The 24,763-nt window shown below is 47.3% G+C and overlaps 8 protein-coding genes across 8 annotated transcripts; 4 read left to right on the forward strand and 4 right to left on the reverse strand.

Annotated features, from left to right (window-relative positions):
• Positions 1–869: 869 nt before the first annotated feature.
• LY89DRAFT_583800 (G protein alpha subunit) lies at positions 870–2,161 on the forward strand (the record flags this gene model as incomplete). Its single annotated transcript, XM_018209231.1, has 5 exons — positions 870–981; positions 1,059–1,246; positions 1,299–1,456; positions 1,510–1,768; positions 1,817–2,161. The coding sequence occupies 5 exons, from the start codon at positions 870–872 to the stop codon at positions 2,159–2,161; spliced, it is 1,062 nt and encodes a 353-aa protein (XP_018072262.1).
• A 2,008-nt stretch (positions 2,162–4,169) lies between these two features.
• LY89DRAFT_706582 (xanthine dehydrogenase-like protein) lies at positions 4,170–9,199 on the reverse strand. Its single transcript, XM_018217536.1, has 7 exons — positions 8,835–9,199; positions 8,685–8,778; positions 8,489–8,622; positions 8,390–8,433; positions 6,111–8,251; positions 4,874–6,053; positions 4,170–4,825 (listed from the first exon to the last, which is right to left on the reverse strand). Exons 1-7 carry the CDS (start codon positions 9,094–9,096, stop codon positions 4,292–4,294), a joined length of 4,389 nt encoding a protein of 1,462 aa, XP_018072263.1. The 5' UTR covers positions 9,097–9,199; the 3' UTR covers positions 4,170–4,291.
• Positions 9,200–9,549: 350 nt separating this feature from the next.
• LY89DRAFT_781040 (12-oxophytodienoate reductase 1) lies at positions 9,550–11,239 on the forward strand. Its single transcript, XM_018222442.1, has 3 exons — positions 9,550–10,008; positions 10,061–10,392; positions 10,449–11,239. The coding sequence occupies exons 1-3, from the start codon at positions 9,766–9,768 to the stop codon at positions 11,116–11,118; spliced, it is 1,245 nt and encodes a 414-aa protein (XP_018072264.1). The 5' UTR covers positions 9,550–9,765; the 3' UTR covers positions 11,119–11,239.
• Positions 11,240–12,685: 1,446 nt separating this feature from the next.
• LY89DRAFT_30609 (uncharacterized protein) lies at positions 12,686–14,506 on the forward strand. Its single transcript, XM_018206598.1, has 8 exons — positions 12,686–12,747; positions 12,798–12,801; positions 12,851–12,879; positions 12,936–13,049; positions 13,107–13,535; positions 13,583–14,011; positions 14,064–14,258; positions 14,313–14,506. The coding sequence occupies exons 1-8, from the start codon at positions 12,723–12,725 to the stop codon at positions 14,471–14,473; spliced, it is 1,386 nt and encodes a 461-aa protein (XP_018072265.1). The 5' UTR covers positions 12,686–12,722; the 3' UTR covers positions 14,474–14,506.
• Positions 14,507–14,539: 33 nt separating this feature from the next.
• Positions 14,540–17,070, reverse strand: LY89DRAFT_706584 (phytanoyl-CoA dioxygenase family protein; the record flags this gene model as incomplete). Its single annotated transcript, XM_018217537.1, has 3 exons — positions 16,949–17,070; positions 15,291–15,515; positions 14,540–15,239 (listed from the first exon to the last, which is right to left on the reverse strand). The coding sequence occupies exons 1-3, from the start codon at positions 16,963–16,965 to the stop codon at positions 14,540–14,542; spliced, it is 942 nt and encodes a 313-aa protein (XP_018072266.1). The 5' UTR covers positions 16,966–17,070.
• A 1,756-nt stretch (positions 17,071–18,826) lies between these two features.
• LY89DRAFT_732621 (thioredoxin-like protein) lies at positions 18,827–19,913 on the reverse strand (the record flags this gene model as incomplete). Its single annotated transcript, XM_018219704.1, has 4 exons — positions 18,827–19,428; positions 19,702–19,712; positions 19,770–19,790; positions 19,867–19,913. The coding sequence occupies 4 exons, from the start codon at positions 19,911–19,913 to the stop codon at positions 18,827–18,829; spliced, it is 681 nt and encodes a 226-aa protein (XP_018072267.1).
• Positions 19,914–21,016: 1,103 nt separating this feature from the next.
• On the forward strand, positions 21,017–21,938 carry LY89DRAFT_732622 (uncharacterized protein; the record flags this gene model as incomplete). The annotated part of the gene is made up of 3 exons (XM_018219705.1): positions 21,017–21,078; positions 21,129–21,347; positions 21,398–21,938. The coding sequence occupies 3 exons, from the start codon at positions 21,017–21,019 to the stop codon at positions 21,936–21,938; spliced, it is 822 nt and encodes a 273-aa protein (XP_018072268.1).
• Positions 21,939–22,869: 931 nt separating this feature from the next.
• Positions 22,870–24,722, reverse strand: LY89DRAFT_696420 (putative MFS multidrug transporter; the record flags this gene model as incomplete). Its single annotated transcript, XM_018216837.1, has 7 exons — positions 22,870–23,121; positions 23,174–23,746; positions 23,804–23,874; positions 23,939–24,198; positions 24,259–24,384; positions 24,439–24,589; positions 24,638–24,722. 7 exons carry the CDS (start codon positions 24,720–24,722, stop codon positions 22,870–22,872), a joined length of 1,518 nt encoding a protein of 505 aa, XP_018072269.1.
• Between the last annotated feature and the right edge of the window lie 41 nt (positions 24,723–24,763).

The following is a 24,763-nucleotide window of genomic DNA, read 5'->3' on the forward strand; positions in this document are numbered from 1 at the left end:
TCCTCACTTCCTCCGACTCTGTAGTTCTTGCCTTTCTGACTCGACTCTCCGGCACTACCGTTCGTTGGGAGCTTATTGCCCTGCAATTATATCCTTCTCGCCGTGGCCGTGGCACGCCAAGCTCCCCCCATTCCCATACCGAAACACCCCTCGCCGTTATTGTTGCTGCTCGTCATCTCGCTCGCTTTTCGTGCTGCCTCAATTTACCTGGTAGGTTAATATCGGCCTTGTGGCCTGGATAATTGCTACTGTACACTATTATTGTTCCACCCCACGGCCTTCCCCGTCGCTTTCCACGCAATTGCTGCGACTCTTTCAATACACGAGAACCAGGGCCACTGGTGGCTCCGTAAATTTTACTGGCTTCGGCAACGACAGTTCTTCATCCTTACGATCCTTCCCCTGACCAAAGTCTGCAAACCCGGCTCTCTCCTCGAAGAACTCCACTACTCATTCCACCACCGAACAAACCCTCTCGTCAACCCTACGGCCAGAGCCTGACTCGAGCTTCCTTCATACCAGAAACAACCATAATCGACACTTCTTCTGGCAGTCTCCACTGATCCTTCATCGGCCATTTGCTGCTAATCCCAGCCTCATCATAGTTCTCCGTTCTGGACGTGGTCCAACGACTGCAGAGTCAGTGCGCTGCAGACCCTCTAACAAGACTGCGTGCTGACAAGCATAGGACAAAATCCCCTTTATGCTTGCATGCAACCTTTCTTCTTGATACACACTTCGACCTCCGGATACAAACTCAACTTTCCAGAACCCACCACCACCAACTACTTCCGTCCCCGCTGCTGCGGCGCAGATGCAACACCAATCCTCGACCACACCCCATATTCATCATTGCGCCAATATCCAAGATGTGTTTCGGTGGTAGGGACGACAGTGAGGCGAAGAGGAGCCGGGAGATCGATGCTCTCATCCACCGGGACGAGAAGCAGATGCAGAAGATAGTCAAGCTCTTGCTATTGGGTAAGCCATCCAAATCCAACCCGCCAACCACATCGCAAATATCGTCGATCATAGCTAACTACGATGGCGGAATGCAGGAGCTGGAGAGAGCGGGAAATCGACGATCCTGAAGCAGATGCGATTGATCTACACAAAGGATGGCTTCACCAAGAACGAGAAGGAGGAATGGCGGGTCATCATCTTCAACAATATCCTCGACGGTCTACGGATGTGTATCGATGCGATGGAGGAATTCAATATCGGGTTTGAGTACGATAATACAACCGTACGTGTGCCAGTCGTCTACAGATCAGGAGTTGTATTAACATCGGCAGCAGGTACATCTTCCTGTAATCATGCAAGAGAAAGACCTTCGACCGTACGAACCCATCCCCACCGAATATCTACGAGCTTTCAAGGACATGTGGAAAGACCCAGGAATTCAAAGAGCTATCGAGAGAGGCAACGAATTTGCGCTGCACGATAATCTGAGCTAGTATGCCTCCTGCTGTCTGCGAATGGTTACAGATTGCTGACGAAACAAAACAGCTTCTTCATTGACCTTGATCGATTATTTAGCAAGGAATTCATCCCCACCGACCAGGACGTTCTTCGCGCACGACTTCGTACCACCGGCATTACCGAGACTGTCTTCGATCTCGGCTCTTTACAATACAGAATGTTTGATGTGGGTGGGCAAAGATCGGAGAGAAAAAAGTGGATTCATTGCTTCGAAAATGTTAATGCATTAATGTTCTTGGTCGCAATCAGTGGTTATGACCAATGCTTAGCAGAGGATAAAGATGGGGTGAGTGCTGTTGGAGAGGATTTCAGGTGGAGATGCTAACTTTTGCAGAATCAAATGCAGGAAGCTCTTATGCTGTGGGAGTCAATTGCAAACTCTCATTGGTTCAAGAACTCGGCGCTTATTCTCTTCTTGAACAAGATGGATCTTTTCAAGGCCAAGGTTGCACATAGCCCGATTACAAAATTTGGTTTCTCCGATTTCCAGGGTGATACCAAGGACGCGCAACAGACCAGCAAATACTTCATGGATAAATTCGTGGCATTGAACCGAAGTCCAGGTCGAGAAGTGTATTCGCATTTCACGAATGCTACCGACACGGATTTGCTCAAGGTCACGATGGCTTCGGTCCAGGATATGATCATCCAGAAGAACCTGCAAAAGTTGATTTTGTGAGCACATTATCTCTGTCTCACTTTTCCAGGAGAGGCATCCGATATCATTGAAGATCTCGAGATCTCTCCCACATTTTCTATCTTTGAAAATCCGATATCACGAAGCTCTCGAGAGTTCTCTCCAGAACTGAATGGTTGGCCGGATGGGAAAACCTTTTCCATACACGGCCGCTGACTTCGATCTGAAGACCTCTATAATTCAAAACGCCATGACGACCTCCACGAAGCCTATTTTCCCTCACACACCAGATACCCTTCAACGAAGAATACACAAATCAATTCCAGTACCTATTGTCCTCCGAACCCCATCCATGTACATGATTGAAGCATTTCTGTTTCTCGGAGCGCCTGCGCAAATGGGAGGAATTCTAATGTTCTATCCGCGCATTTACAGCATTTCGGCCTTTTTTCCTCTTCTTGTTTTTACCTCTCTCGAGTCGATCATGGTGGCGTCTTTTGCAGAAATTTGTTCTTGTTTAAGTTACAGCGGCGTCCATTCTCAAGAATTGATTGGGCTAATCTTGTTGTTTGTGTGGTGGCGATCTGTCTCCTCTTGGATTTGGTGGAAGAGGAGGATCTCTAGATGAGGATGGGTGGTTGGATGGATGGGCTTGAATACCACGGCCGCCGAATCCACATAGCAAGCTGTTGCATGTCTATAGAATTGAACAATTCAACATCCTACATACAGCACTGCTATCTTTGTTTATTTTGTGTGATACACGTTGATTTCAAAACAGCAAAAGAAACTACGAAACTCCCAACTTCCAAATCCCCATTCATCCCCCTCTAACGAACACCCTTCCAGAACCCCAAAATCCCGAAATCCCAAAGAAATCTGCCTTGCGACGCTCCCTCCAAATCAAGCTTATCCCATACCGTAAAGCCGGGTAGGTCCGAAACGCGACAAGCCACAGCGTCGTATTAGGGCATTCAGCCTTTTCTTCTTGAAGGGGGCTCAGCCTCGAGGTTACATTTGGGTTGTTGTGTTATGCATGATTTTTGGGAGGCAGGGACTGGGGAGGAGATGGGATGGGATGAGCGCGTGGAGGGGGAGGGTATATATTAATGAGAAAAAGGTGAGGAGGACGGAGGGACGGAGGGGGAATTTACGAACTACTTGTTTGTTATTGAATGCATGAGTGAACGAGAGATGGGATAGAGTTTACTCCTTACACAAACACACAAAGTCTACTGTCTCCTGGGGAAGTGTTCAAAACCACAACTCACCTTACCTCACATCCCCCTCAACCTCCCTCGTCCAAACCTCCATACCTAAGACAGAAAACCAGAAAAAACAATCCCCCAAGCTAAACCATTCGATGTTCCGAGCCGCATCGTAAATCCCAAATCGCACAGGACATCTACATGACGTGAGAGGGGAAAAGGGCACGCGAGAGAAGGAAGAAGGGAGGCGAGGGAGGGTGGTGCACGGACAAGAGACGTCTGTGCGGGAAGTTAGAATGTGCTTTGACTTTCTCGCTTTTCTTTCGTTTTCGGGTATCTTGGATGGTAAGGTTAGTGGGGTGGACGGGCCGGGTGGAGTGAAGAGGTAGATGGGGGATTGATGGTGTGAGGGAGGGTTTATGAGGGGAGTTGGAAAGAATTGAATAAGGAGAGGAGAAGCAGAAGCAGAAGCAGGAGGAGGAGGAGGAAGAGGATGAAACCCGAATTTGACAGAGAGGGAGAGAAAGCCGTCACTACTCAAGGATCGAAATCAAAGGACAAGAAAAGTGATGTGAGGAGGATGTAGGCAGGAAAGATTCAAAAGAAATCAAGGTTGCTTGCCAGGAACGTAAATGGTGTCGGGAGGCGAGGATTGCCGTGTTGAGTATGCCGTGTGATAGGGGATCAGATGAAGCGGGCCGAGGCGAGGGGTGGTTGAGGTGATATTCACAGGGCAAAGAGGTCAGAGACGTCAAAATGAGTGTTTGCGCTGGAGATAGATAGACTTGCAGTACTGTTGATAGTTAGAGTGATCAACCAGACAAACCTCTTTGCTGTGTAGGAGGAATATGGAAATGATTTTGTGGCGGAACGCTTTGCACTTTCCAATTTGAAGTGGCTATTTGGTGGCAGTCTTGGAATACAAAGCCTCACATAACATATCCAACATGGCTGGCACACCCCCTCACGCAACAGCAACAAAAAAGTTCGTCTCTCCCTCTTCCGGAACAACCATCCCCTTCTTCAAGATCTCATCTCCAATCGCTAACCTCAACCTCTCCGCCGTCGCCGGACTATCCAAAACCAACGGCTCCTCAACCCCATTATCCCTCCTCGCACTCTTAACCGCCTCCCTCAACGCAAACAGCACCGTAGCCCCCAGGAAAAGCGGCGGCTCACCCACTCCTTTACTACTCTGAATACTTCTCAAATGATGCCAACTGACTCCCTGCAAGAAACTAACGTTGAATTCTTGGGGGATGTCGCTGAAGCCGGGAATCTTGTAGGTGCCTGGTCCACGGGTAGCGAGTTGCCCGTCTCGGGTCCAGAGCGTTTCTTCCATGGTGAATAGACCTTGGCCTTGCACGAAGGCGCCTTCGATTTGGCCGTAGTCGATGGCGGGGTTGATGCTACGGCCGATGTCCATTTTTATATCGGTGCGGAGGACGGTGTGGTCTCCTGTTAGGACGTCGAGTTCGACTTCTGAGACGGCTACTCCCTGTGCATTCTATTAGAAAGCTACTTAAGATGTGATGTGGGAACATACCTGAGTGAAGTAATAATACATAGGCTTCACGGTTTTAGCATCGTAATTGCCCCAGACATATCCAATCTTTGGCATTTTCCAGAAACCGTTAGCAGCAAGGTTCACTCGCTCGAGATATGCTGCATGAGCGAGAGTCTTCATTGGTGCATCTTGGCCATATTTCTCTCTGAGTGGCTTTAAGCGCTCATTCAGTTGATCACAAGCATCTTTGACAGCCATTCCATTAAGATCGCTGCCTGATGATGCAGCCGTTGGCGAGGCATTAGCAATTTGATAGGTCGTAGTATCCTGGGTGAAGATAGCATCGAGAGGAACGTTGAGTTCTTGGGCTGCTACTTGGCACATTTTCGTGTATAGTCCTTGTCCCATTTCAGTTCCTCCATGGTGTAGCAAGATGGAACCATCTGCATAGATTTTGACACTAGCTCCAGCTTGATTTAGATGCAGAGCTGTTGCGAAACTCAAGCCGAATTTGGTTGGGATCATGGAGATGCCCCGCTTCTTCCATATGTTCTCTGAATTGAACTTCTCAATTGCTGCTATGCGAGCGTCGTAGTTGACCTCTTTTCTGACCTGCTCTAGCAGCATTGGGACATGCCAATCTTCGTCGATCTTCTGTAAGAAGGGCGTAAGTTGTCCCTCTTTGTAAAGGTTCTTCCACCTTAAGTCATCAATGGGGATATCTAATCCTTCGGCGACAGCAGACATAAAGCTTTCCGTAATGAACATAGCCTGTGGTCCACCGAAGCCTCTGAATGCGGTGTTACTGTGCGTGTTTGTTTTGCAGACATGTCCTCTAATAAGCACATGTGGAATCTCGTAGCAATTCTCCAAATGCGTGCAACATCTGTCCATCACAGCTCCAGACATATCTTGCGAGTATCCAGCATTATCGTACACATCAGCTTCGAGGGCAATAAGTGTGCCGTCCTTCTTCACACCTACTTTCCAGCGGGCTTGCACTGGATGTCGCTGTCCTGATGTCATCATATCGTCGTCTCGATTCAGCATGCAGCGAATTGGTCGATTCGATTTCTTTGCTGCCACAGCAAGGAGACATGCAAGTTGGACACTCCGTGATTCTTTGCCGCCAAATGCACCTCCTAGACGTTTTACTCTAGCGTTGACTCGATTGCTTGGCACGCCGGTAACTTGCGCAACGAATTCTTGGGTTTCCATCCTGTTTAAATGTGTTAGTGGGTCCAGGAGAATGGGAAAATGGGAGAAAGAGACTTACGTGTTCTGTGTTGATGACCACACTTCGAAGGATTTCTCTTCTCTATTCGGGATTACCAATGCTGAGTTTGTCTCAAGGTAGAAATGTTCTTGCCCGCCCATTCTCGTCGTCCCTTCAAACACTTGATCACACTTTGACCAGACATCGTCCATCCTGTCTTCAAGTGCAATTCCCTTCTTGAGAATTTTCCCATGCTTGAAAAAGCTTTTCGCCTGGATGGCCTCATCAATGGTAAGTATGGTAGGCAAATCCTCATACACAACTTTCACAGCTCGGGCAGCAGCTTGAGCTTGAAGAGCAGTTTCCGCAAATACCAATCCGATCGGCTGACCATGTGAGAACACTTCTCCATCAGCAAAGAATGGTTCATCCTTCACCACAGATCCCCAAAGATTCGCTTCTGGAGCAATATCATGCTTGTCCACGTATCCAACGGCAAGTCCAGGACCGAGAGCAGGCGACCAATCAACCTCTACCAACTTGGCGTGCGCTCGACTTGACAAAACCATCGCACCATAGAGCTCTCGGTCTGCTTTTGGCATATCGTCAATGTACTGCGCTTCGCCGGTGTTTTGCTTCAACGCCGAGAGATGAGGGACCTGTTTGCCAACTACTCGCTGCTCATGTGGATTGTAATTGTCCCGATGGCCTGTGGAGATGCTACGATGAATCTCCTGTACGAGACTGGGATCGACTTTGCCCAATCCAAAGCCTGCTATTGTCTCATGCCAGAATCGGAAGAACATAGACATGGCTAACGTTCTTCTGTAGGTTGCCATTCCTCCAGGAACACCAAATTTGAGATTAAACTCTTGGGCAAGTGAGCTCATGGTTCCTTGAAGTGTGGCTGAGCTGTGCCATTTTCGCCCCTTCAGAACCTCTATTGTGGCCCTAGCTTCTATTGTTTTGGGTGCCATACCACCATATGCCAAAGAGACGTCGGAGACCAGGCCCTCGTCGTCGATTCTGACTCTAAACGCAGCTGTCACAATAGCAATATCGTCGTCTTTTCGCTTCGCTTGCTTGTATGCTTTAGTGATCTCCTTTACCCCCGGAGCTGGAAGCGGAATGTGGATATGGGTGATTACTGCGTCTGGAGGCAGTGTGGTCTTTCGGTACGCAGTGAAGAAAGTCGACATGGGTAATGTCATCTTTCCGTTAGCCTTGCTTTGAGCAGTCAATGTAGCTCCAGCAGCCAGTAGAACTGGGTTCATATCCGAAATTGGGGAAGCGGTGGCAATGTTGCCTGCAAGTGAAGCAACATTGCGAATTTGTCGCCCAGCAAAATATCGCAGCTGCTTTCGAGCAGCTTCCAGTACAGTTCCTCTCTTTCCAAGTTTGAGAGACAGATCTTTACATATCCTCTCCACCTCGGTTAGCGATGCGTTAGCACCAAGAATAACTTCTATTATGGAGTCTAAATTCTCGATAACATCATAATTGTTTTCCAGACCACGAAGCTCTTCGACGTCGTTGACATAGACTGAAATAGGGAATGAGGAGTTCTTGAACCGAATCTCGACCTGGACTTCGCTAGCTCCACCAACCATCTTCGCTTCAGGGTAGGCGTCCTTAATCAAAAGAAGCTGCTCCATCGTGACTGGGCGAAGCCATACATGTGTCTCATTGCCAAATAGTAATGCTTGATGTTGATACTTTTTCAACGCAGGCGGGAATATAAGCTCTGTGTCTGGCGAATAAGGGATGAATGTGATCTGCGGATAACCTTCTTTGGTCTTCGGAGGTGGTGCATCAAGCCCAGAAGTGGCTTTTGTCCCAACGACTGTCGTTCCATTGGCCGGGTCTTTCTCCCTCGATTTCATGGGCTTTCCATACGATGCTCCATCAATAGGTATTTCATTCTCGTTATCGTCGGGAACCGAGCTTTCCGATGTGGTCTCAACCTCAGATGACGCATCTGATAATTTTGAAGACTCGTCGGATGATGAATCCTTCTCTTTTGTCTTTGGAGGGTCTCTACAACATCCACCCGGCCGTCCGCAGGACACATTACTTACTATGGGAGCATTAAGATTGCTCTCTGATCGGTAGTGCCAGTCTGAACTGCTTTCATGTGGTTCAAGCTCAACGTCGATGCCATCAGGGATTGCAATTTGTCCTTTTAGATCCTGAGTAACGAACTTGAGAAAGTTAGTGCTTGCTTTCATACAATGAACAAGAGCCGAATCTTCGGGAGAGGGATGAACATCGTTGGGGACTCCAAACGTGGCACTTGTGAAAGAGAGCGAGGAGAGGGAATAAAGAACGGAGCTGGTTACAGTCTTTGCGGCTTCTAGCACCGGCTTATATCCCGTGCATCTGCCTGAGTGAACCTGTTAGCTCAAGTCTTACCATATACTTCTCCGGATTTGACTTACACAAATTCCCGTCTAGATGACCTTCCATCTCAATGTCATTCTCAGACAAGTTGAATTTCTTTGACACTGGGTCATAAGAGTTTCTTATGAGAGCATATAGAGACATTACTATTCCCGGAGTACAGAAGCCACATCTGAGCATAATCAACATCAATACCCAGGAAAGCTACCAATACCCGCCATCACGTGGACTTACTGTGAGCCGTGGAGTTTTGCCATCCGCTCCTGCAAAGGATGAGGGTTGTCAATATTCCCCAAGCCTTCAACTGTAATAACATGTTTACCAATCACTATAACCCATCAGCATTCTGAATACGAAGAAGGTCAATCACGTGTCAGAACTTACCACCGATGAGGGGAAACAAACAAGCATTAACTGCCAGATGCTTTACTTTCCCTCTGTCCAGAGTCTGTAAGACAACCGTACAAGCACCGCATCCGCCTTCTCCGCATCCCAGCTTCGTGCCCTTGAGGCCATGTTGAGATCTGATGAAATCAAGGAGGGTCCACTGAGGATGTGGCTCTCGCAGCTCTATTTTGGTACCATTGAGGTAGAAGTCCAAGGTACTCCTCTTGAATACAGACTGGATATTTGATGTTAGCTCCATCTTGAATAAACAGCAGCATGGGAGAGAGCATAACACAGGTACCAACTTCTCGATGATCCGGTCTTTGGAGCCCCTCCCAAGCGACTTAGTCAGATCAGATTCGGGAATGTTTGTAACCTTGAATCTTGGAGACGGTAAATGATATCAGATGTGTTCCGATTGGTAACACAAAGCACCGTATCAAGCCGCTATAGAGCTAGCAATACCTAAGTAAGAGTGGGAAGTGGGGTAGTAAAGAGCAAAGAAGATGTCGGCCGCTAAGCGAACCACTACGGCCAAGCTGGTTAGTGCTGCTAATCCCTAATAAGAGCCCCTGAAAGCCCTGGACTCCACCCCCATTCTTGAAATTTCCGTGATAACCTCCACTTTGTGTCGCAACCACCAATGCATAACACAAACATGGAGGTCCGCTGCAAGGCCAACGAGACTCGATGCGTATCTTTGCTTCGTACTGGACAAAGCTAGACGCATGGCACACTCCAGGAATGGGATTGCCTGACCGCCATCGGAAAAACCATGGCCCAACGATTCAAGCCGAATCGTGGTCAGAAGTCTTGCAATTCTGCATTGCAAGTCCTCTTCTATCCTCCAACAATATCTAGTAAGTAATTGTGAGAAAACTTTTCGTGGCCAGTCCTTCTGTCGCTCTTTCAACCTCTCACATCAATCATGCCGTCCAGACTCTCTCCTTCGGGTTTCAAGCCTCTCGCAGATACTGCTATCTTCACTCCTGTTCAACTGGGCTCGTTGAAGCTGAATCATAGAATCATTCAAGCGCCGTTGACTCGGATGAGAGGTGTGAAGGAGTCTGAGGGAGTATGGGGACCTGGAGATATTGCAGTGGAGTATTACTCGCAGAGAGCAAACAAGGGCGGTCTGCAACTGACTGAAGCTACCAACATTAGTCTTCTGGTATGTTGGAGATCTGCAACCTTGAAAGGGTTCAAAATTGACACGACAGTAGGCTTCTGGATATCCAGGCATTCCAGGTGTTTTCACACCAGCTCAAATTGCAGGATGGAAGCGGGTCACTGATGCTGTACACGCAAAGGGAGGCTTCATCTACTGCCAAATCTGGCATGTTGGTAGAGCGAGTTCCTCGAAGCTTCTAGGTGGCAAGCAAACAGTCAGCTCTTCAGACATTCCAATCAAGGGTAATGCGGTCGATGGGACTGATTATGCTGCTGATCCACCAAGACCGATGACTGTCGAGGAGATCCAAGAAATTGTAAAAGACTTTGGAGCGGCGGCTAAGAAGTGCATTGAGGCTGGTTTCGATGGAGTTGAGATTCACGGGTACGTCCTAGACAAAAGGAGTCTCTCGAAGACTTTTCACTAACTGTTTCGCCTAGCGCAAACGGATACCTCCTCGAGCAATTCCTCCACGACAACGTCAACAAACGAACCGATGCATACGGCGGATCGGTTGAGAACAGATGCAGATTTCCGTTAGAAGTGATCAAGTCCGTGACCTCAGCTATTGGAGCAGACAAAGTTGGCATTCGGCTTTCCCCATACAATTACTTCCAAGATACCAAAGATTCAAACCCCAACGTACACTGGGCATACCTCTGCAATCAAATCGCGACTCTCCCTAGCGAGAACCAAATGGCATACGTACACATGGTCGAGCCACGATTCGACGAAGTTCTGGATGAGCAAGGAAAGATGGATGCATTGGCAGCCTACTCCAAAGATCCAACCGAGGGTGTTGAAGCAGAGGTCACCGCCAAAGCTGGAATCAACTCGCTTGTTCCATTCCAACGGATCCTGGCCAAAGGAGGAGTCAAGTTCCTTGCTGCAGGTAACTTTGACAGAGACAACATGGAGACGAAGATAGCTTCTGGTGATGCAGATGCGATTGTTATGGGTCGACTATTCATTGCCAACCCAGATCTGCCAAAGAGATTGGCTGAAGGATTGCCGCTGAATAAGTATGACCGAACAACATTCTATGGCGCTGATCCACCCACAAAGGGATACACCGACTATCCTGCCTATGAAGCGGAAGTCGCTGCATAGTTAGAGCATTTATTGGCGTTGCACTTAAACATGAAATAGAATTACTTGCATTCAACTTTCTACAGTCTTCCTTTTGTTTTGCATTTAGTGTCTGATTAAACCTTTCATTGGTACCTTCTCTTCATCGCTAGAGGTCAATCTACACAGCAAGTGAACCAGTGCTCTCAATGGCGTTCATTACCTTAACCCACATTGAATTCTTCCTCCTACTGTAAACTTGATTTACAGAAGCAACTTTATTAGAACTTGAGATTAAGACACTTTTTCAGAGTCCAATACTTATTATCTCGGAAAGGCTTAGTTAGGACTAGAAGTATCTTACCCTATTGTCCTCACTTCATGCTATATCGACTTCCGAGACATCCTTTGTTATGGCAGCATGCTCTCCAGTCTTCCAGACCTTCAAACAATGCGTACAAGCCGCAAAGAGTTCCTCATTAAATCGAGTTACAAAGACAGCAAGAAACTCTCCTTCGTTCAAACTCACATTATTTACCACCACATCTCAAACTTCAATCTTCAACCCACAGACTTCCCATCAAAAATGTCACCGTCATCCAACCTCCGCAGCGCAGCCCGCAATGCACGCGCAGCCGCATGCATGTCCCCCAACGACTTCGTGGAACGGAAAACCCATCCCCACCCCGGCATCCGCTACGGCATGTTTGCCAAAAAGGCTCTCGAGCCCGGGACGTTGATCCTCGAAGAGACACCTCTCTGCTACACAGAAGTAGACGAAATCGAGGACGAGCAAGAAGCATATGGTTCCTTGACCCCTTCCGAGAAAGCAAAGTTCGACACCCTGAGCGGGCATTGTCGTTGTGGACACCCAGGAGATTGCCATGAGGATGCTGACACGAAGGTTTGGAATAGCAATGCGTTTGCGTATGGCAATGGGACTGCGATCTTCTACAACGCTTCCCATTTTAATCATTCGTGCTTGCCGAATGCGTGTTGGAGTATTTCGAAGAAGGGGAATATTGAGGTTAGAGTTGTTCAAAGGATCAAGAAGGGAGAGGAGGTTACGCAGTCGTATTTCCATAATATTGGGACTACGAGAGCGAGGAGGAAGGAGGGGGAGAATTGGGGATTTAGGTGTGAGTGTAAGGCGTGTGGGGAGGGGATGAAGATCTCGACGAGTATGTATTATAGGTGGTTGGCTGGGTTGCCGTTGGAGTTGGCAAGGTTGCCGCTTGACAAATGTTGAGGTGTATGACTTATGTGTACAGTACAGTACAATACAGTACCGTAGAATAGAAATTGGAATATAAGATAATATTGTTCAAGAGATCAGGGGGTAGTATAAGTGGGCTATACATGATGTTCAAGAAAGAGTTATCTCGTCTAATGGAAAGTAATGTGATAGCGAAGTGTCTCTTTCGATGATTCCGTGAACATAGCACACTCAGACCACTTGGTATTGCTGAACAACTTGTCTCAAAACGACTGGCGATGAAACCCTACCTAAATGGCATCTAATAGGTACCTAGTTGTGGTAGGATCACGTGGTAAAGAAGTAGCTTAATCGCTTGCCGACGTCGTCTTCACCCCCATTATGAAGTTTCTACATCGTGTATCTTCCGCCTCAATACGATCTCATCAAGATGCCCAGGCCTGTACCCGAGAACTGTAAGAGTCTAGCGTACACTAGAAAATCATTCCATTGACTGTCTATACAGCCTGGTTCGTCTGCAATTCCGATGTCAACGAGAGTCAACTGACGACTCCTCAGCACGACCTGCCGCCAACGTAAGATCAGATGTGAGCTCGACCAAGATCTTGAGAATGATTTATGTATCGTCTGATAAGACTACTAGGTGATGGAACATTGCCAAAGTGTCAGAACTGCCTCAGATCAAAACGACAGTGTACAAAATCACGTGAAGTGACTTCGAAATTCATCATTCATACCACCAACCCAGAACTGCAGAGTGCGTTATCCTACACTGAAATATTGACAAGTTACAAAGTCCTGACACATTTCATAGGTTCTCTTTTCGAACGCCAAGAAAAGCATCCAACGCCAGAAGCGCCTCGCGATGAGCCAGACCTACGAAGAGCTCAATCAACTGTCTCTCACCCACCATCTATTGCTCTAGAAGATCCTACACTCGCTACTCTATTTCGTCACTACATTGATGTTCTAGCACCTTGGTACGATCTCAACGATGCTCAAAGATTGTTCTCAATATTAGTTCCATTGCGTGCTTTGAACAATTCCGTTGTATTCAAAGCTCTCATAGCATTCTCGGCATGTCATATGAATAGAACAACAGGAAACCTCCAGCACTTCGGCTGTGTCTATCACGCTTCCTGCGTCGAAGAACTTCTAGATGCTTTGAATGATAGCTCTCCCGAGAGCCAAGAAGATTTCCTCGCAGCTACATGTCTTCTGAGATCATATGAGATCTTGAATGGTACCTTCTCTTCCCTCATATATCATGAACTAGCTGATACGATCAAGGCGATATGAGACGACATCAAGACCATTTGCTTGGAGCGTATTCATTTGCCACGAATCGACCAATCGACTTGACCATTCAAGGTCTCGCTCAAGCAGGGACCTGGAACTATCTCCGCGAAGAAATTACAGTGGCACTCGAATCTCGAAGACCGGTACGGTTCAGTGCCGGATTTCATTTCATTCCTGAGCCGGCCATGTCAGATGACAAATGTGCGAATGCCATCACTTTCATCCTAGCGAAGACGATCAATCTTTGTTTCGCCGATGCTAGTACTGAAGATTCAACGAATCGGAGAGAGCCCTGGGATGAGATCGTAGGTGAGGTCTCGTCTTGGCGTCAAAACTTACCCGTTTCTTTCCGACCTTTCTCGGCTGCTCCAAAGCCTGGAAATGTGTTTCCGTCGATATGGTTCCTTCAACCTTGGCATGGTAAGTTCATCTCCTGAGTTTTCTAGCTGGATTGTTGATATTGATGTTTCAGTTGCTTCCGAACAATACTATTCTGTGACGGAAATTCTTCTATCGTCCTGCCATTCGTCTTCCACCTCATCCATACCATTCCAGGCAGATCAAAACCGCGAGCGTGTCGTCTTCCATGCTCTCCAAATCTGTGGTTTAGCATACACCAACGACGATGTATCTGCGAGAGTCAACGCATTTGGACCTCTTGCGTTCTGTAAGCAAAGCTTCGTTCTTTCCTAGGAGAAGTCACTTCGCTAACCATACATAGGTGGTCGATACTTGACCGAAACAATACACCGACATGGATTGCTGCGTATGCTAAATGAGTTCAGCAAGCCTACTGGGTGGCCTGTTGCTCCCATAATCGAAGATCTGCAAGAACATTGGGCAGAAATAGACAAATCATTGACGACCGTCACGAACACTTGACGAAATGAGGCCGGTCCATCTTCCAATTGCAAATGAAGCTATATTCAATTGTGTCGACGAAGCTACTCAAAAGACTACATCAAGACGTTCCTGCTGATTGAAATCATACGCGTTGCCATATGCACCCTTCAGGTACTTATCCAAAATATCCTTCTCAGGCATGAGCTTCCCCTGGACCTGCAAATCCCTACCAAAGCTCTCTAGCCCAGGACCTAGTTCCTCGGCAAAATTAATTTGCATCGCATTCCTATACCACGGAGCGAAATGGATCATCGCAAGCATGACCCTCACATCTCCCGTATAATTCGGCATCCCACCATGCCACAACCTCAGGTCCCTCACCACAATACTACCCTTCTTCACCACCGGCTGACTCGGCGGTCGTTCCTCTCTCCTCTTCTCCAAGAACTCGCTCTTAATCCTCCCACTCGCCCTCTCACCATGCTCGCCCTCCTGCGCCTCCTTCCCAACGACATGCGTCCCAAGCCAGACCTCAGTACTCCCATTCTCAGGTGTCATATCAATCAACGGCACATTGACAACGAGAGCAAAAGGCGAAGAGGGATGCACGAAATCGGCATCACTATGCGTAGGCTGTGCTTGCGGCGGACTGTCAAGCGTGGGTGGCAACGCGCTATTGCCAGACATGAACGAGAGTCTTGGTCTCGGGCCCAGAACCGAGGATGTGACCTGTGTCGCCAAGGGATTGAGGAAGATCTCTTTATCGAAGAATTCAAGGATCATAGGAGGGTCTTGTTGGATGTTTCTTCAGAGTGCAGAGTCAGCTTTCGTCTCTGATTTTGTGGGAGGTGAATACCCTTTGTTATAGTTATAAGGACTATTTTCACCTGCAGACTGCAGTTTCAGGGCATCTTGCACCATTTTCTGGTTCAAGAAATCGAGTTTGGCGTGTGAGATGGCGTTTTCAAGGACGACGAGACCGTCGTGGTGCAAAGCTCTAGTGGCGAGCTCGAGATTCTTCCAGCTCAGGGAGCCAGAAGACTTCTCTTCTGGAGACACCTTGACGATATGAGGGAATGAGCTTGCTGCTCTATTGGTGGTATAGGAAAACATTCTGAATGAATAGGATGCTAAGATTCTTGATCTGGGAAGAATCGATGAGAACATTGTGAATGGAGGAGTGGAAGTACGAGTATTCCATCATTCATGAGGAGTTTTCTCATTCCTTATACTTGGCCAGAGTGATGAAAGCTGATGGAGGGGCAAAGTCCGTCTCGCTGAAGCTAACTGTTTGGCGTTAGTGTTGCCGAATGTGAAGGACTACCCTGCCTTCCTCTGTCTTCGATTTTCAGACAGTGTCCGGGATATGATTGTAGATTAAATTCACGTTTCAAACAACCGCTGAAAGCTTTCAAAGAGCCTTGGTATTCACTGGACGGCCGCCGAATTCCGACGGTGAATTTTAACGTGATCTTGTCGTCCGCCCCCGGGCAGTTCCCGTCTCGAATATCTACCTTCACTCTTTACAAGAACAAAGCACACAAGACGTTGAATCACTGATCGTCCGATTCTAATGTGTATATAAACTCTCCATCAAACCTAAACTTCTACTTTCTTGTTTTCTTAGTATCACTTTGATTCACATCTTGGAAGTTGCTTTTGCATGGAGTGTATCTTTGCCTGTTTCAAACTTCTTTCTCGGTCTGTCACTATTTTGCACTTCTTCAAGACTTGGACAAGTACTTCAATCATCACTCATCAACTGTCAACTCAATCACGCTGTTGTCATTTCTCGTTTCACTGTCAGCCTTTCCCTTTCCTCCGCACAGCCGTTACCCTCTCCTCTTTAGAATATTCACATGAATTGATCTTTACTCAAGCAACACCGGCACTAAGTGCCAACAGAACAAATTCTTTAGGCGAGTAGCAGCATTACTTTTCAGGACTGCAAGGAATTGAAAGAAGTGGGGTCTTTACAGGAGAGCTTTTACTAGCGCAACGCTAGTGATTATATAACCAGCGCTCGCGCTCCAGCTGAGAACGCTTCAGTCAGTGGAGCCTACAAAAACTCTGATGCAGATGTGAGCCGGGCTCTGGGTGTATACGACGCAGGCCCGGATCTAAAGATGGGGTGTAGACAATTTATATCTTTGGATCTGCCTATCTTCCAAACGATTAACTTTTGTAGCAGTAGAAGAATTAAAGGACAAGTTGTTGTTATTAAGCTGGGTTTGCTGTCAGGTTAACTTTTGTTTTGAAGGTTAGTTCTGTTGTTAAGTTGGCTTTGTTGTCAAAAGTTGTGGGTGTGGATGAGAGAGGTGAACGACTTGCTTCGAATCAATCCTCGTCGACTTGCAAGTGGGTAATAGATCAAGGGAAAGAAAGCCTCCAAAAACATTCACTACCTTCCAAACAATTCCACTTTCAATTCACTTTCTTAATAAGCAATCTCGAATCTCACGAAAATGTTTCCTCAAAAGCGAGATAAGTTAATATACATAAAGATGTCTAGACTAAATAAACGCAACCATGTCTCCAAGACGAGTACAATGATGATTGGCGGTTCTCCAGACCACCTATGTCGAGCCGACAAGTCCGAATACTGAAAATCTTGAAAGCGGGTTGTCTTCTGTCAGATGAAGAGATTGACTAGATTGATACTTATGATGGATGAAAGTGCTCTATATATACATGTCGGGGAGGGTACCCCTGAACTAGGCCAAAATGGGCCAGATCACCTGATATTTCATCTGACATCTTCGAGTACCAGCTAAGGAAGTCACCAAAAATCATCTCGTTCTTTTGGTGGAAAAAATAATTGTGTTTCTGTTGACAACACTTCGGAGTTGACAACAACAACCACCCCGCTCGAACGGTAAATAAATTGTAATGGGCACCAGCAGTTTATCTTAACTCGACAAACAAAAAATATAATCCCAGCCCACGCTACGATTCGACCGTGCCCAAGCAACGACGAGGACGAATCGATGGATTTCGGAACAATTTGTGTTTTTGAGAAAGGTTGGAGACAGAGAGAGGGATTTATATATCCCTCACACAACCACAGCCTTACACTGTGCAAAGGTCTGCCAACTAAAATAAATTCATTCATTCATTCACCCCCTCAACCACGCACCTTCAATTCTGAAGTCAGATTCACCACAACCTCCTCTTCTCAACAAACTTCTTGACGGAGGGAAAAAAGTATAAAATAGACCACTTCCCGCCACACAGAACGATCAGAACAAACGGATGGATGCTGGAAGAAGACAAGCTTGCAAGCTCTCCAGCTCCAAACATGGCTGAACCCCTTTCCTCTTCTAGTCAATATATATGATTCTTATAGAAAAATAAATATATTATTGACAACACTATTCAGTTGACAACAACAGCCCCTCTCCGACCAAAAGAAGCTTTATCAAACCTTACCAGGTCAGTTTAGCCCAAAAATCAAGCCAATAAATGGAATCCGGGGCCGCCGCGCTATGTTTCAGTTCTTCAATTGTCTTCTTATCATAAACCACCTGGATTGTTAACTCCTGGTCCAGACTTAGATATGGTTTGTCCTTGAGTGGTGGAAGAGGGGTTTATATACCGCTCTCAAAGCCTTGTCTTGTAATCACTTTGCCAAGCTCTCTTGAGTAAATTCCATTCACTCATTTACTCAACCCACCTTAAGGACAGAAGTGAATAGCCACCACACCACCACACTTGAAAATTTTCCAACTAAATTCTGGGCCAGAAAGGTATAAAATAAACCTTTTCTCAACGTTACGGATACGCCAAGAGCTCCGTATACCAACGAAATACACGTCGACACTGCCAGCGATTTCTCAGAGACGCCTTGAGCACAGTTGAATCTGGCCCACGACAAAAGACTTCAAAGTAGCTCTCACGGGTGGATTTGAAGGTCGGTGCATGTGGTTGTCAATGATGGGGTTTATACGCGAAAATGAGGTTTTGGTGATGGGAGATGTTGACAATAAGAGTTTTCTTGACAACAACTACAATGATACTTGCCTTTAGAAGTAAAAAGCTTCGGGTTAAGGAAGGTGGATAAATTTGAGATGGATTTGTGAGAGAAGATTTCTGGCCGAGATCTGGGGAGACGGGGGCTGGAAAACGCGGAACACCACTCAACTCGGAACTTGGTGCTGAATGTCCAAACAAATTCCGAAGAGCACATTCTGAAGAGCACTGATGAGGTGGCTTATTATATTCGAATCTGACGCTCTGCTGGATCGAGTGAACTGAGATTCGAATTGATGCTGGGTGAATTTGCAAGAAAGGCACAAAGGAGACTGAGTGAATCACAAGAGACTCAACACAGCCACTTGGCGCCTGTATCCAAGCAAAAAATACGACCATTTCTCAGCATCCCACCCCCAAAATCTACGTACTCTCCTTAACAATCTGCTCCAAAGCCTTAACATAATCCTCCACCTCATTCGCTCCCTGAATTGTCAAATCCCTCCTCCGCCCCTCGACCACCACAAACGGCACACTATCAACCCCATTACTAACCTGCTCCCTAATCTTCCCCCTCGTCTCCCCCAACCCCTCCCCCTCATCCTCCACCACCCTCTTCGCCTCCTCTTCTTCAATCCCCGCCTCGCTACACGCTCTCATCAACGTCTCCCTCGAACTCGGATGCCTCTCCTCCTCAAAATACTGCCTGTACAAGCTATTAATCAATTTATCAGCTGTCTCCGGTCCTTTGCTCTCCTGGAAATACTGGACGACTCGATGAGCTTGTAAGGTGTTGGCGACCGTGCCGCCAAATTTGTAGGCGATGCCGGCGGAGGCACCGTACGCGGACATTAGGGTGGTGTACATTTTCATTTTTTCTTCCGAGTCCCCGTATTTGGATTTCTTGTACCAGGCGTATTTGTCTTCGCCTTCTTGGGTGGCTTCGGGGTAGAGTTGGTAGGGTTGGTAGAGGATTGTGAAGGTTACTTTTTCGGAGGCGGAGGTTGAGCGGACTCTTCTAAGGGCTAAGGGTGTTAGTGAGAGCAAGATGAAAGTAGTATGTCACGTGAGAGTCTGTTACAGGAAACGCTTATTCCTCGTTATGCTGAGAAATGAATAGATAAAGACCAGCCCGTCAAGCTTTCGGAAGCATTAAGCACATTTCTGAAGGGATGCCTCCAAGTTCGAACGCTTATTCGATGCCACTCAGTCACGTGAAATATCTGTCTTTTTGAAAAATAGAGACTACGAAACATCGTAGTATGTATCTTTCTGGAAACCAAAAATAGAAGTCTTACCTTCATCAAGTCTAAGCAACGAGCTGAGTTAGTCATTTTCTTCGGCGAAATCACAAATGAGTACCAACCTCTTCTTTGCCAAATAAGTCCTTTAGTCACCGGTCAGTCAATATATTTCCATACTGCTTCGCTAACCCGATATCAGAAAGATAAAGTAGGGCTTACCAGGGGCAAATGGTATCCAAGGTAAAATTAATGGTCGAATCGTACATTTTTGCGGGCTGGTGAGCAGGTGTCTTGGGGAATACGAGGTGGTCTGTGAGGTTGGCTGGAACCGAGGAACTGGGGGTTGGGAGAACGGGCGAGTGGGCGAATGAGAAAGAGGAGGTTGAAAAACAGTTGATTCTTCTGAATCCGCACGATGAGATGAGTGATGATGTTCAAGACAATTATGTGATAGAAAATAGAAGACAGGAGAGCATTGAATTGCACAGATGAAGTAGAACTACGGCTCCACGGTAATGATTTCACAACACGCCACTGTCCGTTACCCCGCGAGTGGCTGGAGACGTGTGGCGCATCACGATGTTCCGCTCAAGCGATGAGCATGATCTCTTGTCACCTCATGCAGACAACACCACCAAATCTGCCTGATCATGACAACATACGGGACGGTACTTTGTCGAATGCGACTCTGCGGGAAGCGAGATCTCTAGATCGTGAACCTCATCCTCGTATGATGACAATGACCCTGGATGAGATATCGATAGCTCCAGTCCTGACTGACTCCGACGCAGGATAACGACGGTGAGTATCCGGAGCAGTATTGAAAAAGGGAAGAAGAGAAGCTATGTATCACGAGAATTGGAATCTCAAAATAGAGTCAAGCCAAGCTTCTTTCAGGCCCAACCGATGGATGACAGACAATTAAGCATAGCATACGGGAGGGCCGATACAACGTTGTTCTTGGGTCCCTTTCGCAGGTATTTTGCGCTCGTGTTGCCAATGGTCGATGCAGCTCAGCCACAGCTTTTTTTCCTGCAGCTGAGCCAGTCAGCGAAGTGGACAGCGATTGTGATGGACCCCTGCACGAGGCAGGGACAAACGAGGAGGCTAGTGCCGCCTTCATCGTCACGCTACCAATTTGACAGGAAGGGAAGTCACCCAATGTCTCTCGACCAACTCGATATAAAGGCGAGAACTTTCCTTCCTCAACTCTCTTTCGTCACTCCACACACAAACAACCATCAAAGTCAAACAAGTTCAACCCACTGTCGTTCACCAAACAACAACACCACTTTCGTTCCCAGAACAATCACTCCAGTAACCCAACACCACTATCGTTCCTGCTTTTAATCTCGAACTCTCTGTCAAAATGAAGTACACTGCAACCCTCATCGCCCTCTCTGCCGCTTTCGCGAGCGCGCAGTTCACCATGTACGTATTGACTTTCAACGCGATTCTATATCTTTACTAACGCGTCAAAGCAACTCCACCACCGACGAAATTACCTGCTACGGCAATCCCAATGGTGCTTATTGTGCCAGCTCGTCCCTCTCAAGCAACATCATCATTCGATGCGTCAACGGTACAGGCCAGGCTGGAAATTGCAACGATAACCTTTCTGGCTACTTCCCGTACGGTCTCGAAGGCGCTGAGTGTTGGGAGACCAGCACCACCAGCGGAGATGCGGCTTGCGCCAAGAAGTGAGTACTGTCCTTTGCTTGATACAAGATTTATATTGACAGAACTTTAGCTGTATTGTTGAATGCGGCTCTGGCAACTGCGGCGAGTCGTTCACTCTTCCCAACTGCACACCAAGTGCCACTCAATCTGCCTCATCTACCTTGAGCACGGTTGTCTCCTCATCCACAAGCTCCCCGGTCTCCCTCTCCTCCTCTTCAATTACCTCATCTCCCAGCGCCTCGACAACTCCCAGCACCTCTGTAACAATTACCTCCACTGGTACCTCGATCTGCACGACTGGTGGAACCACGGAAACTATCACCTTCACAACTACATACTGCCCAGAGAGCACCGCGTCGGCATCCTCTTCCGTTGTGCTGACAACCACTCCGATCTCAGCCACAACTTATCCCCTCTCAACCGGAACTGGTTCTCCCTCTTCTTCCACTGCTGCTAGCAACGGCACTGCGACCAAGAGCGGATCTGCCACTCCAGTGGGACCTTCAGGAACGACCACTGCATCTCCAAGCACCTACACAGGAGCTGCCATGGCCAACTCTGCGGGAGCCGGCTTAGCAGCCATCGGTCTCTTCATTGCTTACTTCCTTTAAGCGATGTCTCTCCTTTTCTGTCCAGCATTTTGATTTCGATACCTAGCGATGGCGCATGGGTGATCCGCATTGGCACGTACAGCATAATCGGCATAATGTTTGCATTCGGTCTGTCCTTTTCGATGATACCACGACACGCATACACATTTGCGACCAATACCTTCGATTCTGATAATTGATTTCCGCCTACTCGACCCGACTTTGTAAGAAGGGGAGATGGCTATACGATTTTTAATGTACGAGTATGACTGAATGGTGGTAGATATGGCACACAGAAGATGATAATGCGGTTCATGAGACATAGTGGCAGATGATTCCGCTTCTAGATGGTACATCACTGTATGATTTGTTCGAGGTGCCAAAGAATAATACAAATGAAAAGTGTTTTCGAACCTGAATTGTTTTCTTGTTTGGTGTCCTTCGTTGGTGATTTAGAGTGGATTCCTGAGTTCCACATTCTCGCCCTGACGATAACAGCTACTGGCTTTGTGTTCAAACAGATGCTTGATCATACAGCACTGGCAGAAGTCGAATTCGGCCGAAGTGACTCTGGGAAGTTTCCCAAGTGAACGGACTAGACCATTTAAGATTCTGAGGACATTCCTTGAAGTTTTTCAAGCTCGGTTGGTGAGAGATCTAAATGCATGTATGTTGTTGAGTATATATCAGACTACATCTCAAACAACTCTAGTATCCACATTCATCCATGCCCAAGTATTCCTCTCTTCTATAAATAAAGCTTCTTCGACAAATGCATGATTCTCAATGATTCGGCACCTCTTGTTTGAACAATTAAGTAATCGTCTCAGATGAAGCGAAGAATATGCAGATGAAAGAACTAGTGCTTGTTGAGGCAGCTAGCCAACAGCAACTGGGTTTTCGCTTCATTCTCATAACTGTGCAAGTCTGAATAGCTGATTCGAAAAGACCCTTAGTCCAGATTGATCGGATATCTCATCCTAATCCCTTCCCCATACTTCCAAAATGCCCACGGTATAGGAATCATAGCAATAGCAATAAACCCCAACACACTATTCCCCCAACCCACACCGAGAGAATCGTACATCGGCTGCCCCGCCAGAGGCAGGAACGCGCCAAAGAAGGAACGTAGTATCGTTGCCGCAGATATGGCGGAAGCTGAGTACAGCGTGAATGCATCTACGAGGTAATTTTGCGCAGGCAACTTAGAGGTTATTTTGTTAGCTTAGAGTGCGTGTGTGGTCAGAGAAACATACCATGATCCCCATCATACCGAACCCGATGAACGAACACCCGATAACAGGCACGATGTAATGAATACTAGAACGCGCAGTCCACCCATACCAGAAAAGTCCAATCGGGACGAAGAGAGCTGTGTACGCCATGACCGGTAGTCTGAACTCCGGTTTCTGGATCCCGTTGCTCTTCTTCACGTACGCGTTGAATATCTTATCGATCGCAGGCCCCAGAATGATTACTCCTACAATATTCCCGACACCGATCCCTAGGAAGGTGAGGCCGGCCGAGGAAGTAGAGAATCCGTACACGTCTTCGAAGATATACGTAAAAGTCGTGACGAGGAGGTACAGTAACCCGAACATGGTGCTGAGATGCAGCGAGATGAGCGCGACGATGGGACTCATGAAGAGGAGTTTCAAGGGCCGGATAATGGCGTGTTGGAAGACGAGTTTGTGGGAAAGTTTACTTGCGTATTTGGATTTGAATAGCGGATCATTGTTCTTCTCGCGAAGATGCCGTGCTTTTCGTTCCAAAAGGATCGGTGCATAGGTCTCATGCATGAATAAACTGGGAATGGTGACACAAAACGCCTGGAAACATGAGGTCAGTTTGTATGAAAAGTTGTGGAAAGGAGGAGATAGATATACAGCAATAGTCTGAACCCTAAAAATCCACCTCCACCCAATACTCTCCGCCACAAAACCCCCAATAATCGGACCTGAATGTCTCTCATCAACAAACACATTTCCTAATCTCAAAAACCGCTTGGACTTATTACATACCAACAATAGGACCCAGCAATGCCCCAAGCGAAAATAAAGCCATCGCCCTCCCACGCTGACTAGCAGCCATAAGATCCGCCACGGACCCCGCTCCTACAGTCAAGGGCGTCGAGCCCGCACAGCCGGCCAGGAACCGGAACGCAAATAACATGCCCAGGGTCCGGGCTTCGGCGCAGAGCAGGGTGAAGATTACAAAGAGGATGTTGCTGGTGATGTAGATTGGTTTCCGGCCGTAGAGTTCAGACAAGGGTCCTACTACACTGTGATGGACAATTGTGAGTGCTTGTAGAAGGGAAGAGGGGAGAGGGGAAGAGGCGTACATGGGTCCAATAGCGAAGCCGAGGACGAAGATGGATACTACGAAGGAGGCGAGCTCGGTGTTTGTGGAGTGGAAATTGGCCATGACGACGGGGACGCTGGGGGCGAACATTGAGGAGGCTAAGGGTCTGGAGAGTTGGGGTTAGTGTTTGCATTTTGATGGATGGGGATGGAAATGATACGTTAGGAAAGCGAGACATGAGACGATGGCTAGGTTTGCCCATTTTCTGGTCAGGGACCAGTTTAGGGGAGAGGTGGGATCGTGGGGTCCATCCCAGTCGACGGTGTATTTGTCTTTGAAGTCTGAAGCTAGTATGGACGCGTTTGGCTCCACTCTGGAACTTTCGGTGGCATTGTTCGACTTTTCTTGTTCGCGGGTACTGTTCCTCTGATATGTTGCACTATTTGTCTCATGGCCAGCTGCCAAATGATGCTCAGGCTGAAAGTTCGACTCTTCTGTCTTCATGCTCTTGAAGATATGAATTCCTTCCCGATCGATTTATGTCA

The sequence above is a fragment of the Mollisia scopiformis genome (assembly GCF_001500285.1).
Source record: "Mollisia scopiformis unplaced genomic scaffold LY89scaffold_10, whole genome shotgun sequence".
Taxonomy (NCBI): domain Eukaryota; kingdom Fungi; phylum Ascomycota; class Leotiomycetes; order Helotiales; family Mollisiaceae; genus Mollisia; species Mollisia scopiformis.

Bases quoted from the DNA above. Each gene is read 5' to 3' on its own strand.
- LY89DRAFT_706582 (XM_018217536.1), bottom strand. From the start codon at position 9,096: ATGGAGCTAACATCAAATATCCAGTCTGTATTCAAGAGGAGTACCTTG. The intron at 8,623-8,684 runs GTAAGTCCACGT...GATTATGCTCAG, and splicing joins GCAAAACTCCACGGCTCACA to ATGTGGCTTCTGTACTCCGG. The intron at 6,054-6,110 runs GTAAGTCTCTTT...ACATTTAAACAG, and splicing joins TGGTCATCAACACAGAACAC to GATGGAAACCCAAGAATTCG.
- LY89DRAFT_781040 (XM_018222442.1), top strand. From the start codon at position 9,766: ATGCCGTCCAGACTCTCTCCTTCGGGTTTCAAGCCTCTCGCAGATACT. The intron at 10,009-10,060 runs GTATGTTGGAGA...ACACGACAGTAG, and splicing joins CTACCAACATTAGTCTTCTG to GCTTCTGGATATCCAGGCAT. The intron at 10,393-10,448 runs GTACGTCCTAGA...TGTTTCGCCTAG, and splicing joins GATGGAGTTGAGATTCACGG to CGCAAACGGATACCTCCTCG.
- LY89DRAFT_30609 (XM_018206598.1), top strand. From the start codon at position 12,723: ATGCCCAGGCCTGTACCCGAGAACT. The intron at 12,880-12,935 runs GTGAGCTCGACC...TAAGACTACTAG, and splicing joins CCGCCAACGTAAGATCAGAT to GTGATGGAACATTGCCAAAG. The intron at 13,050-13,106 runs GTGCGTTATCCT...CACATTTCATAG, and splicing joins CACCAACCCAGAACTGCAGA to GTTCTCTTTTCGAACGCCAA.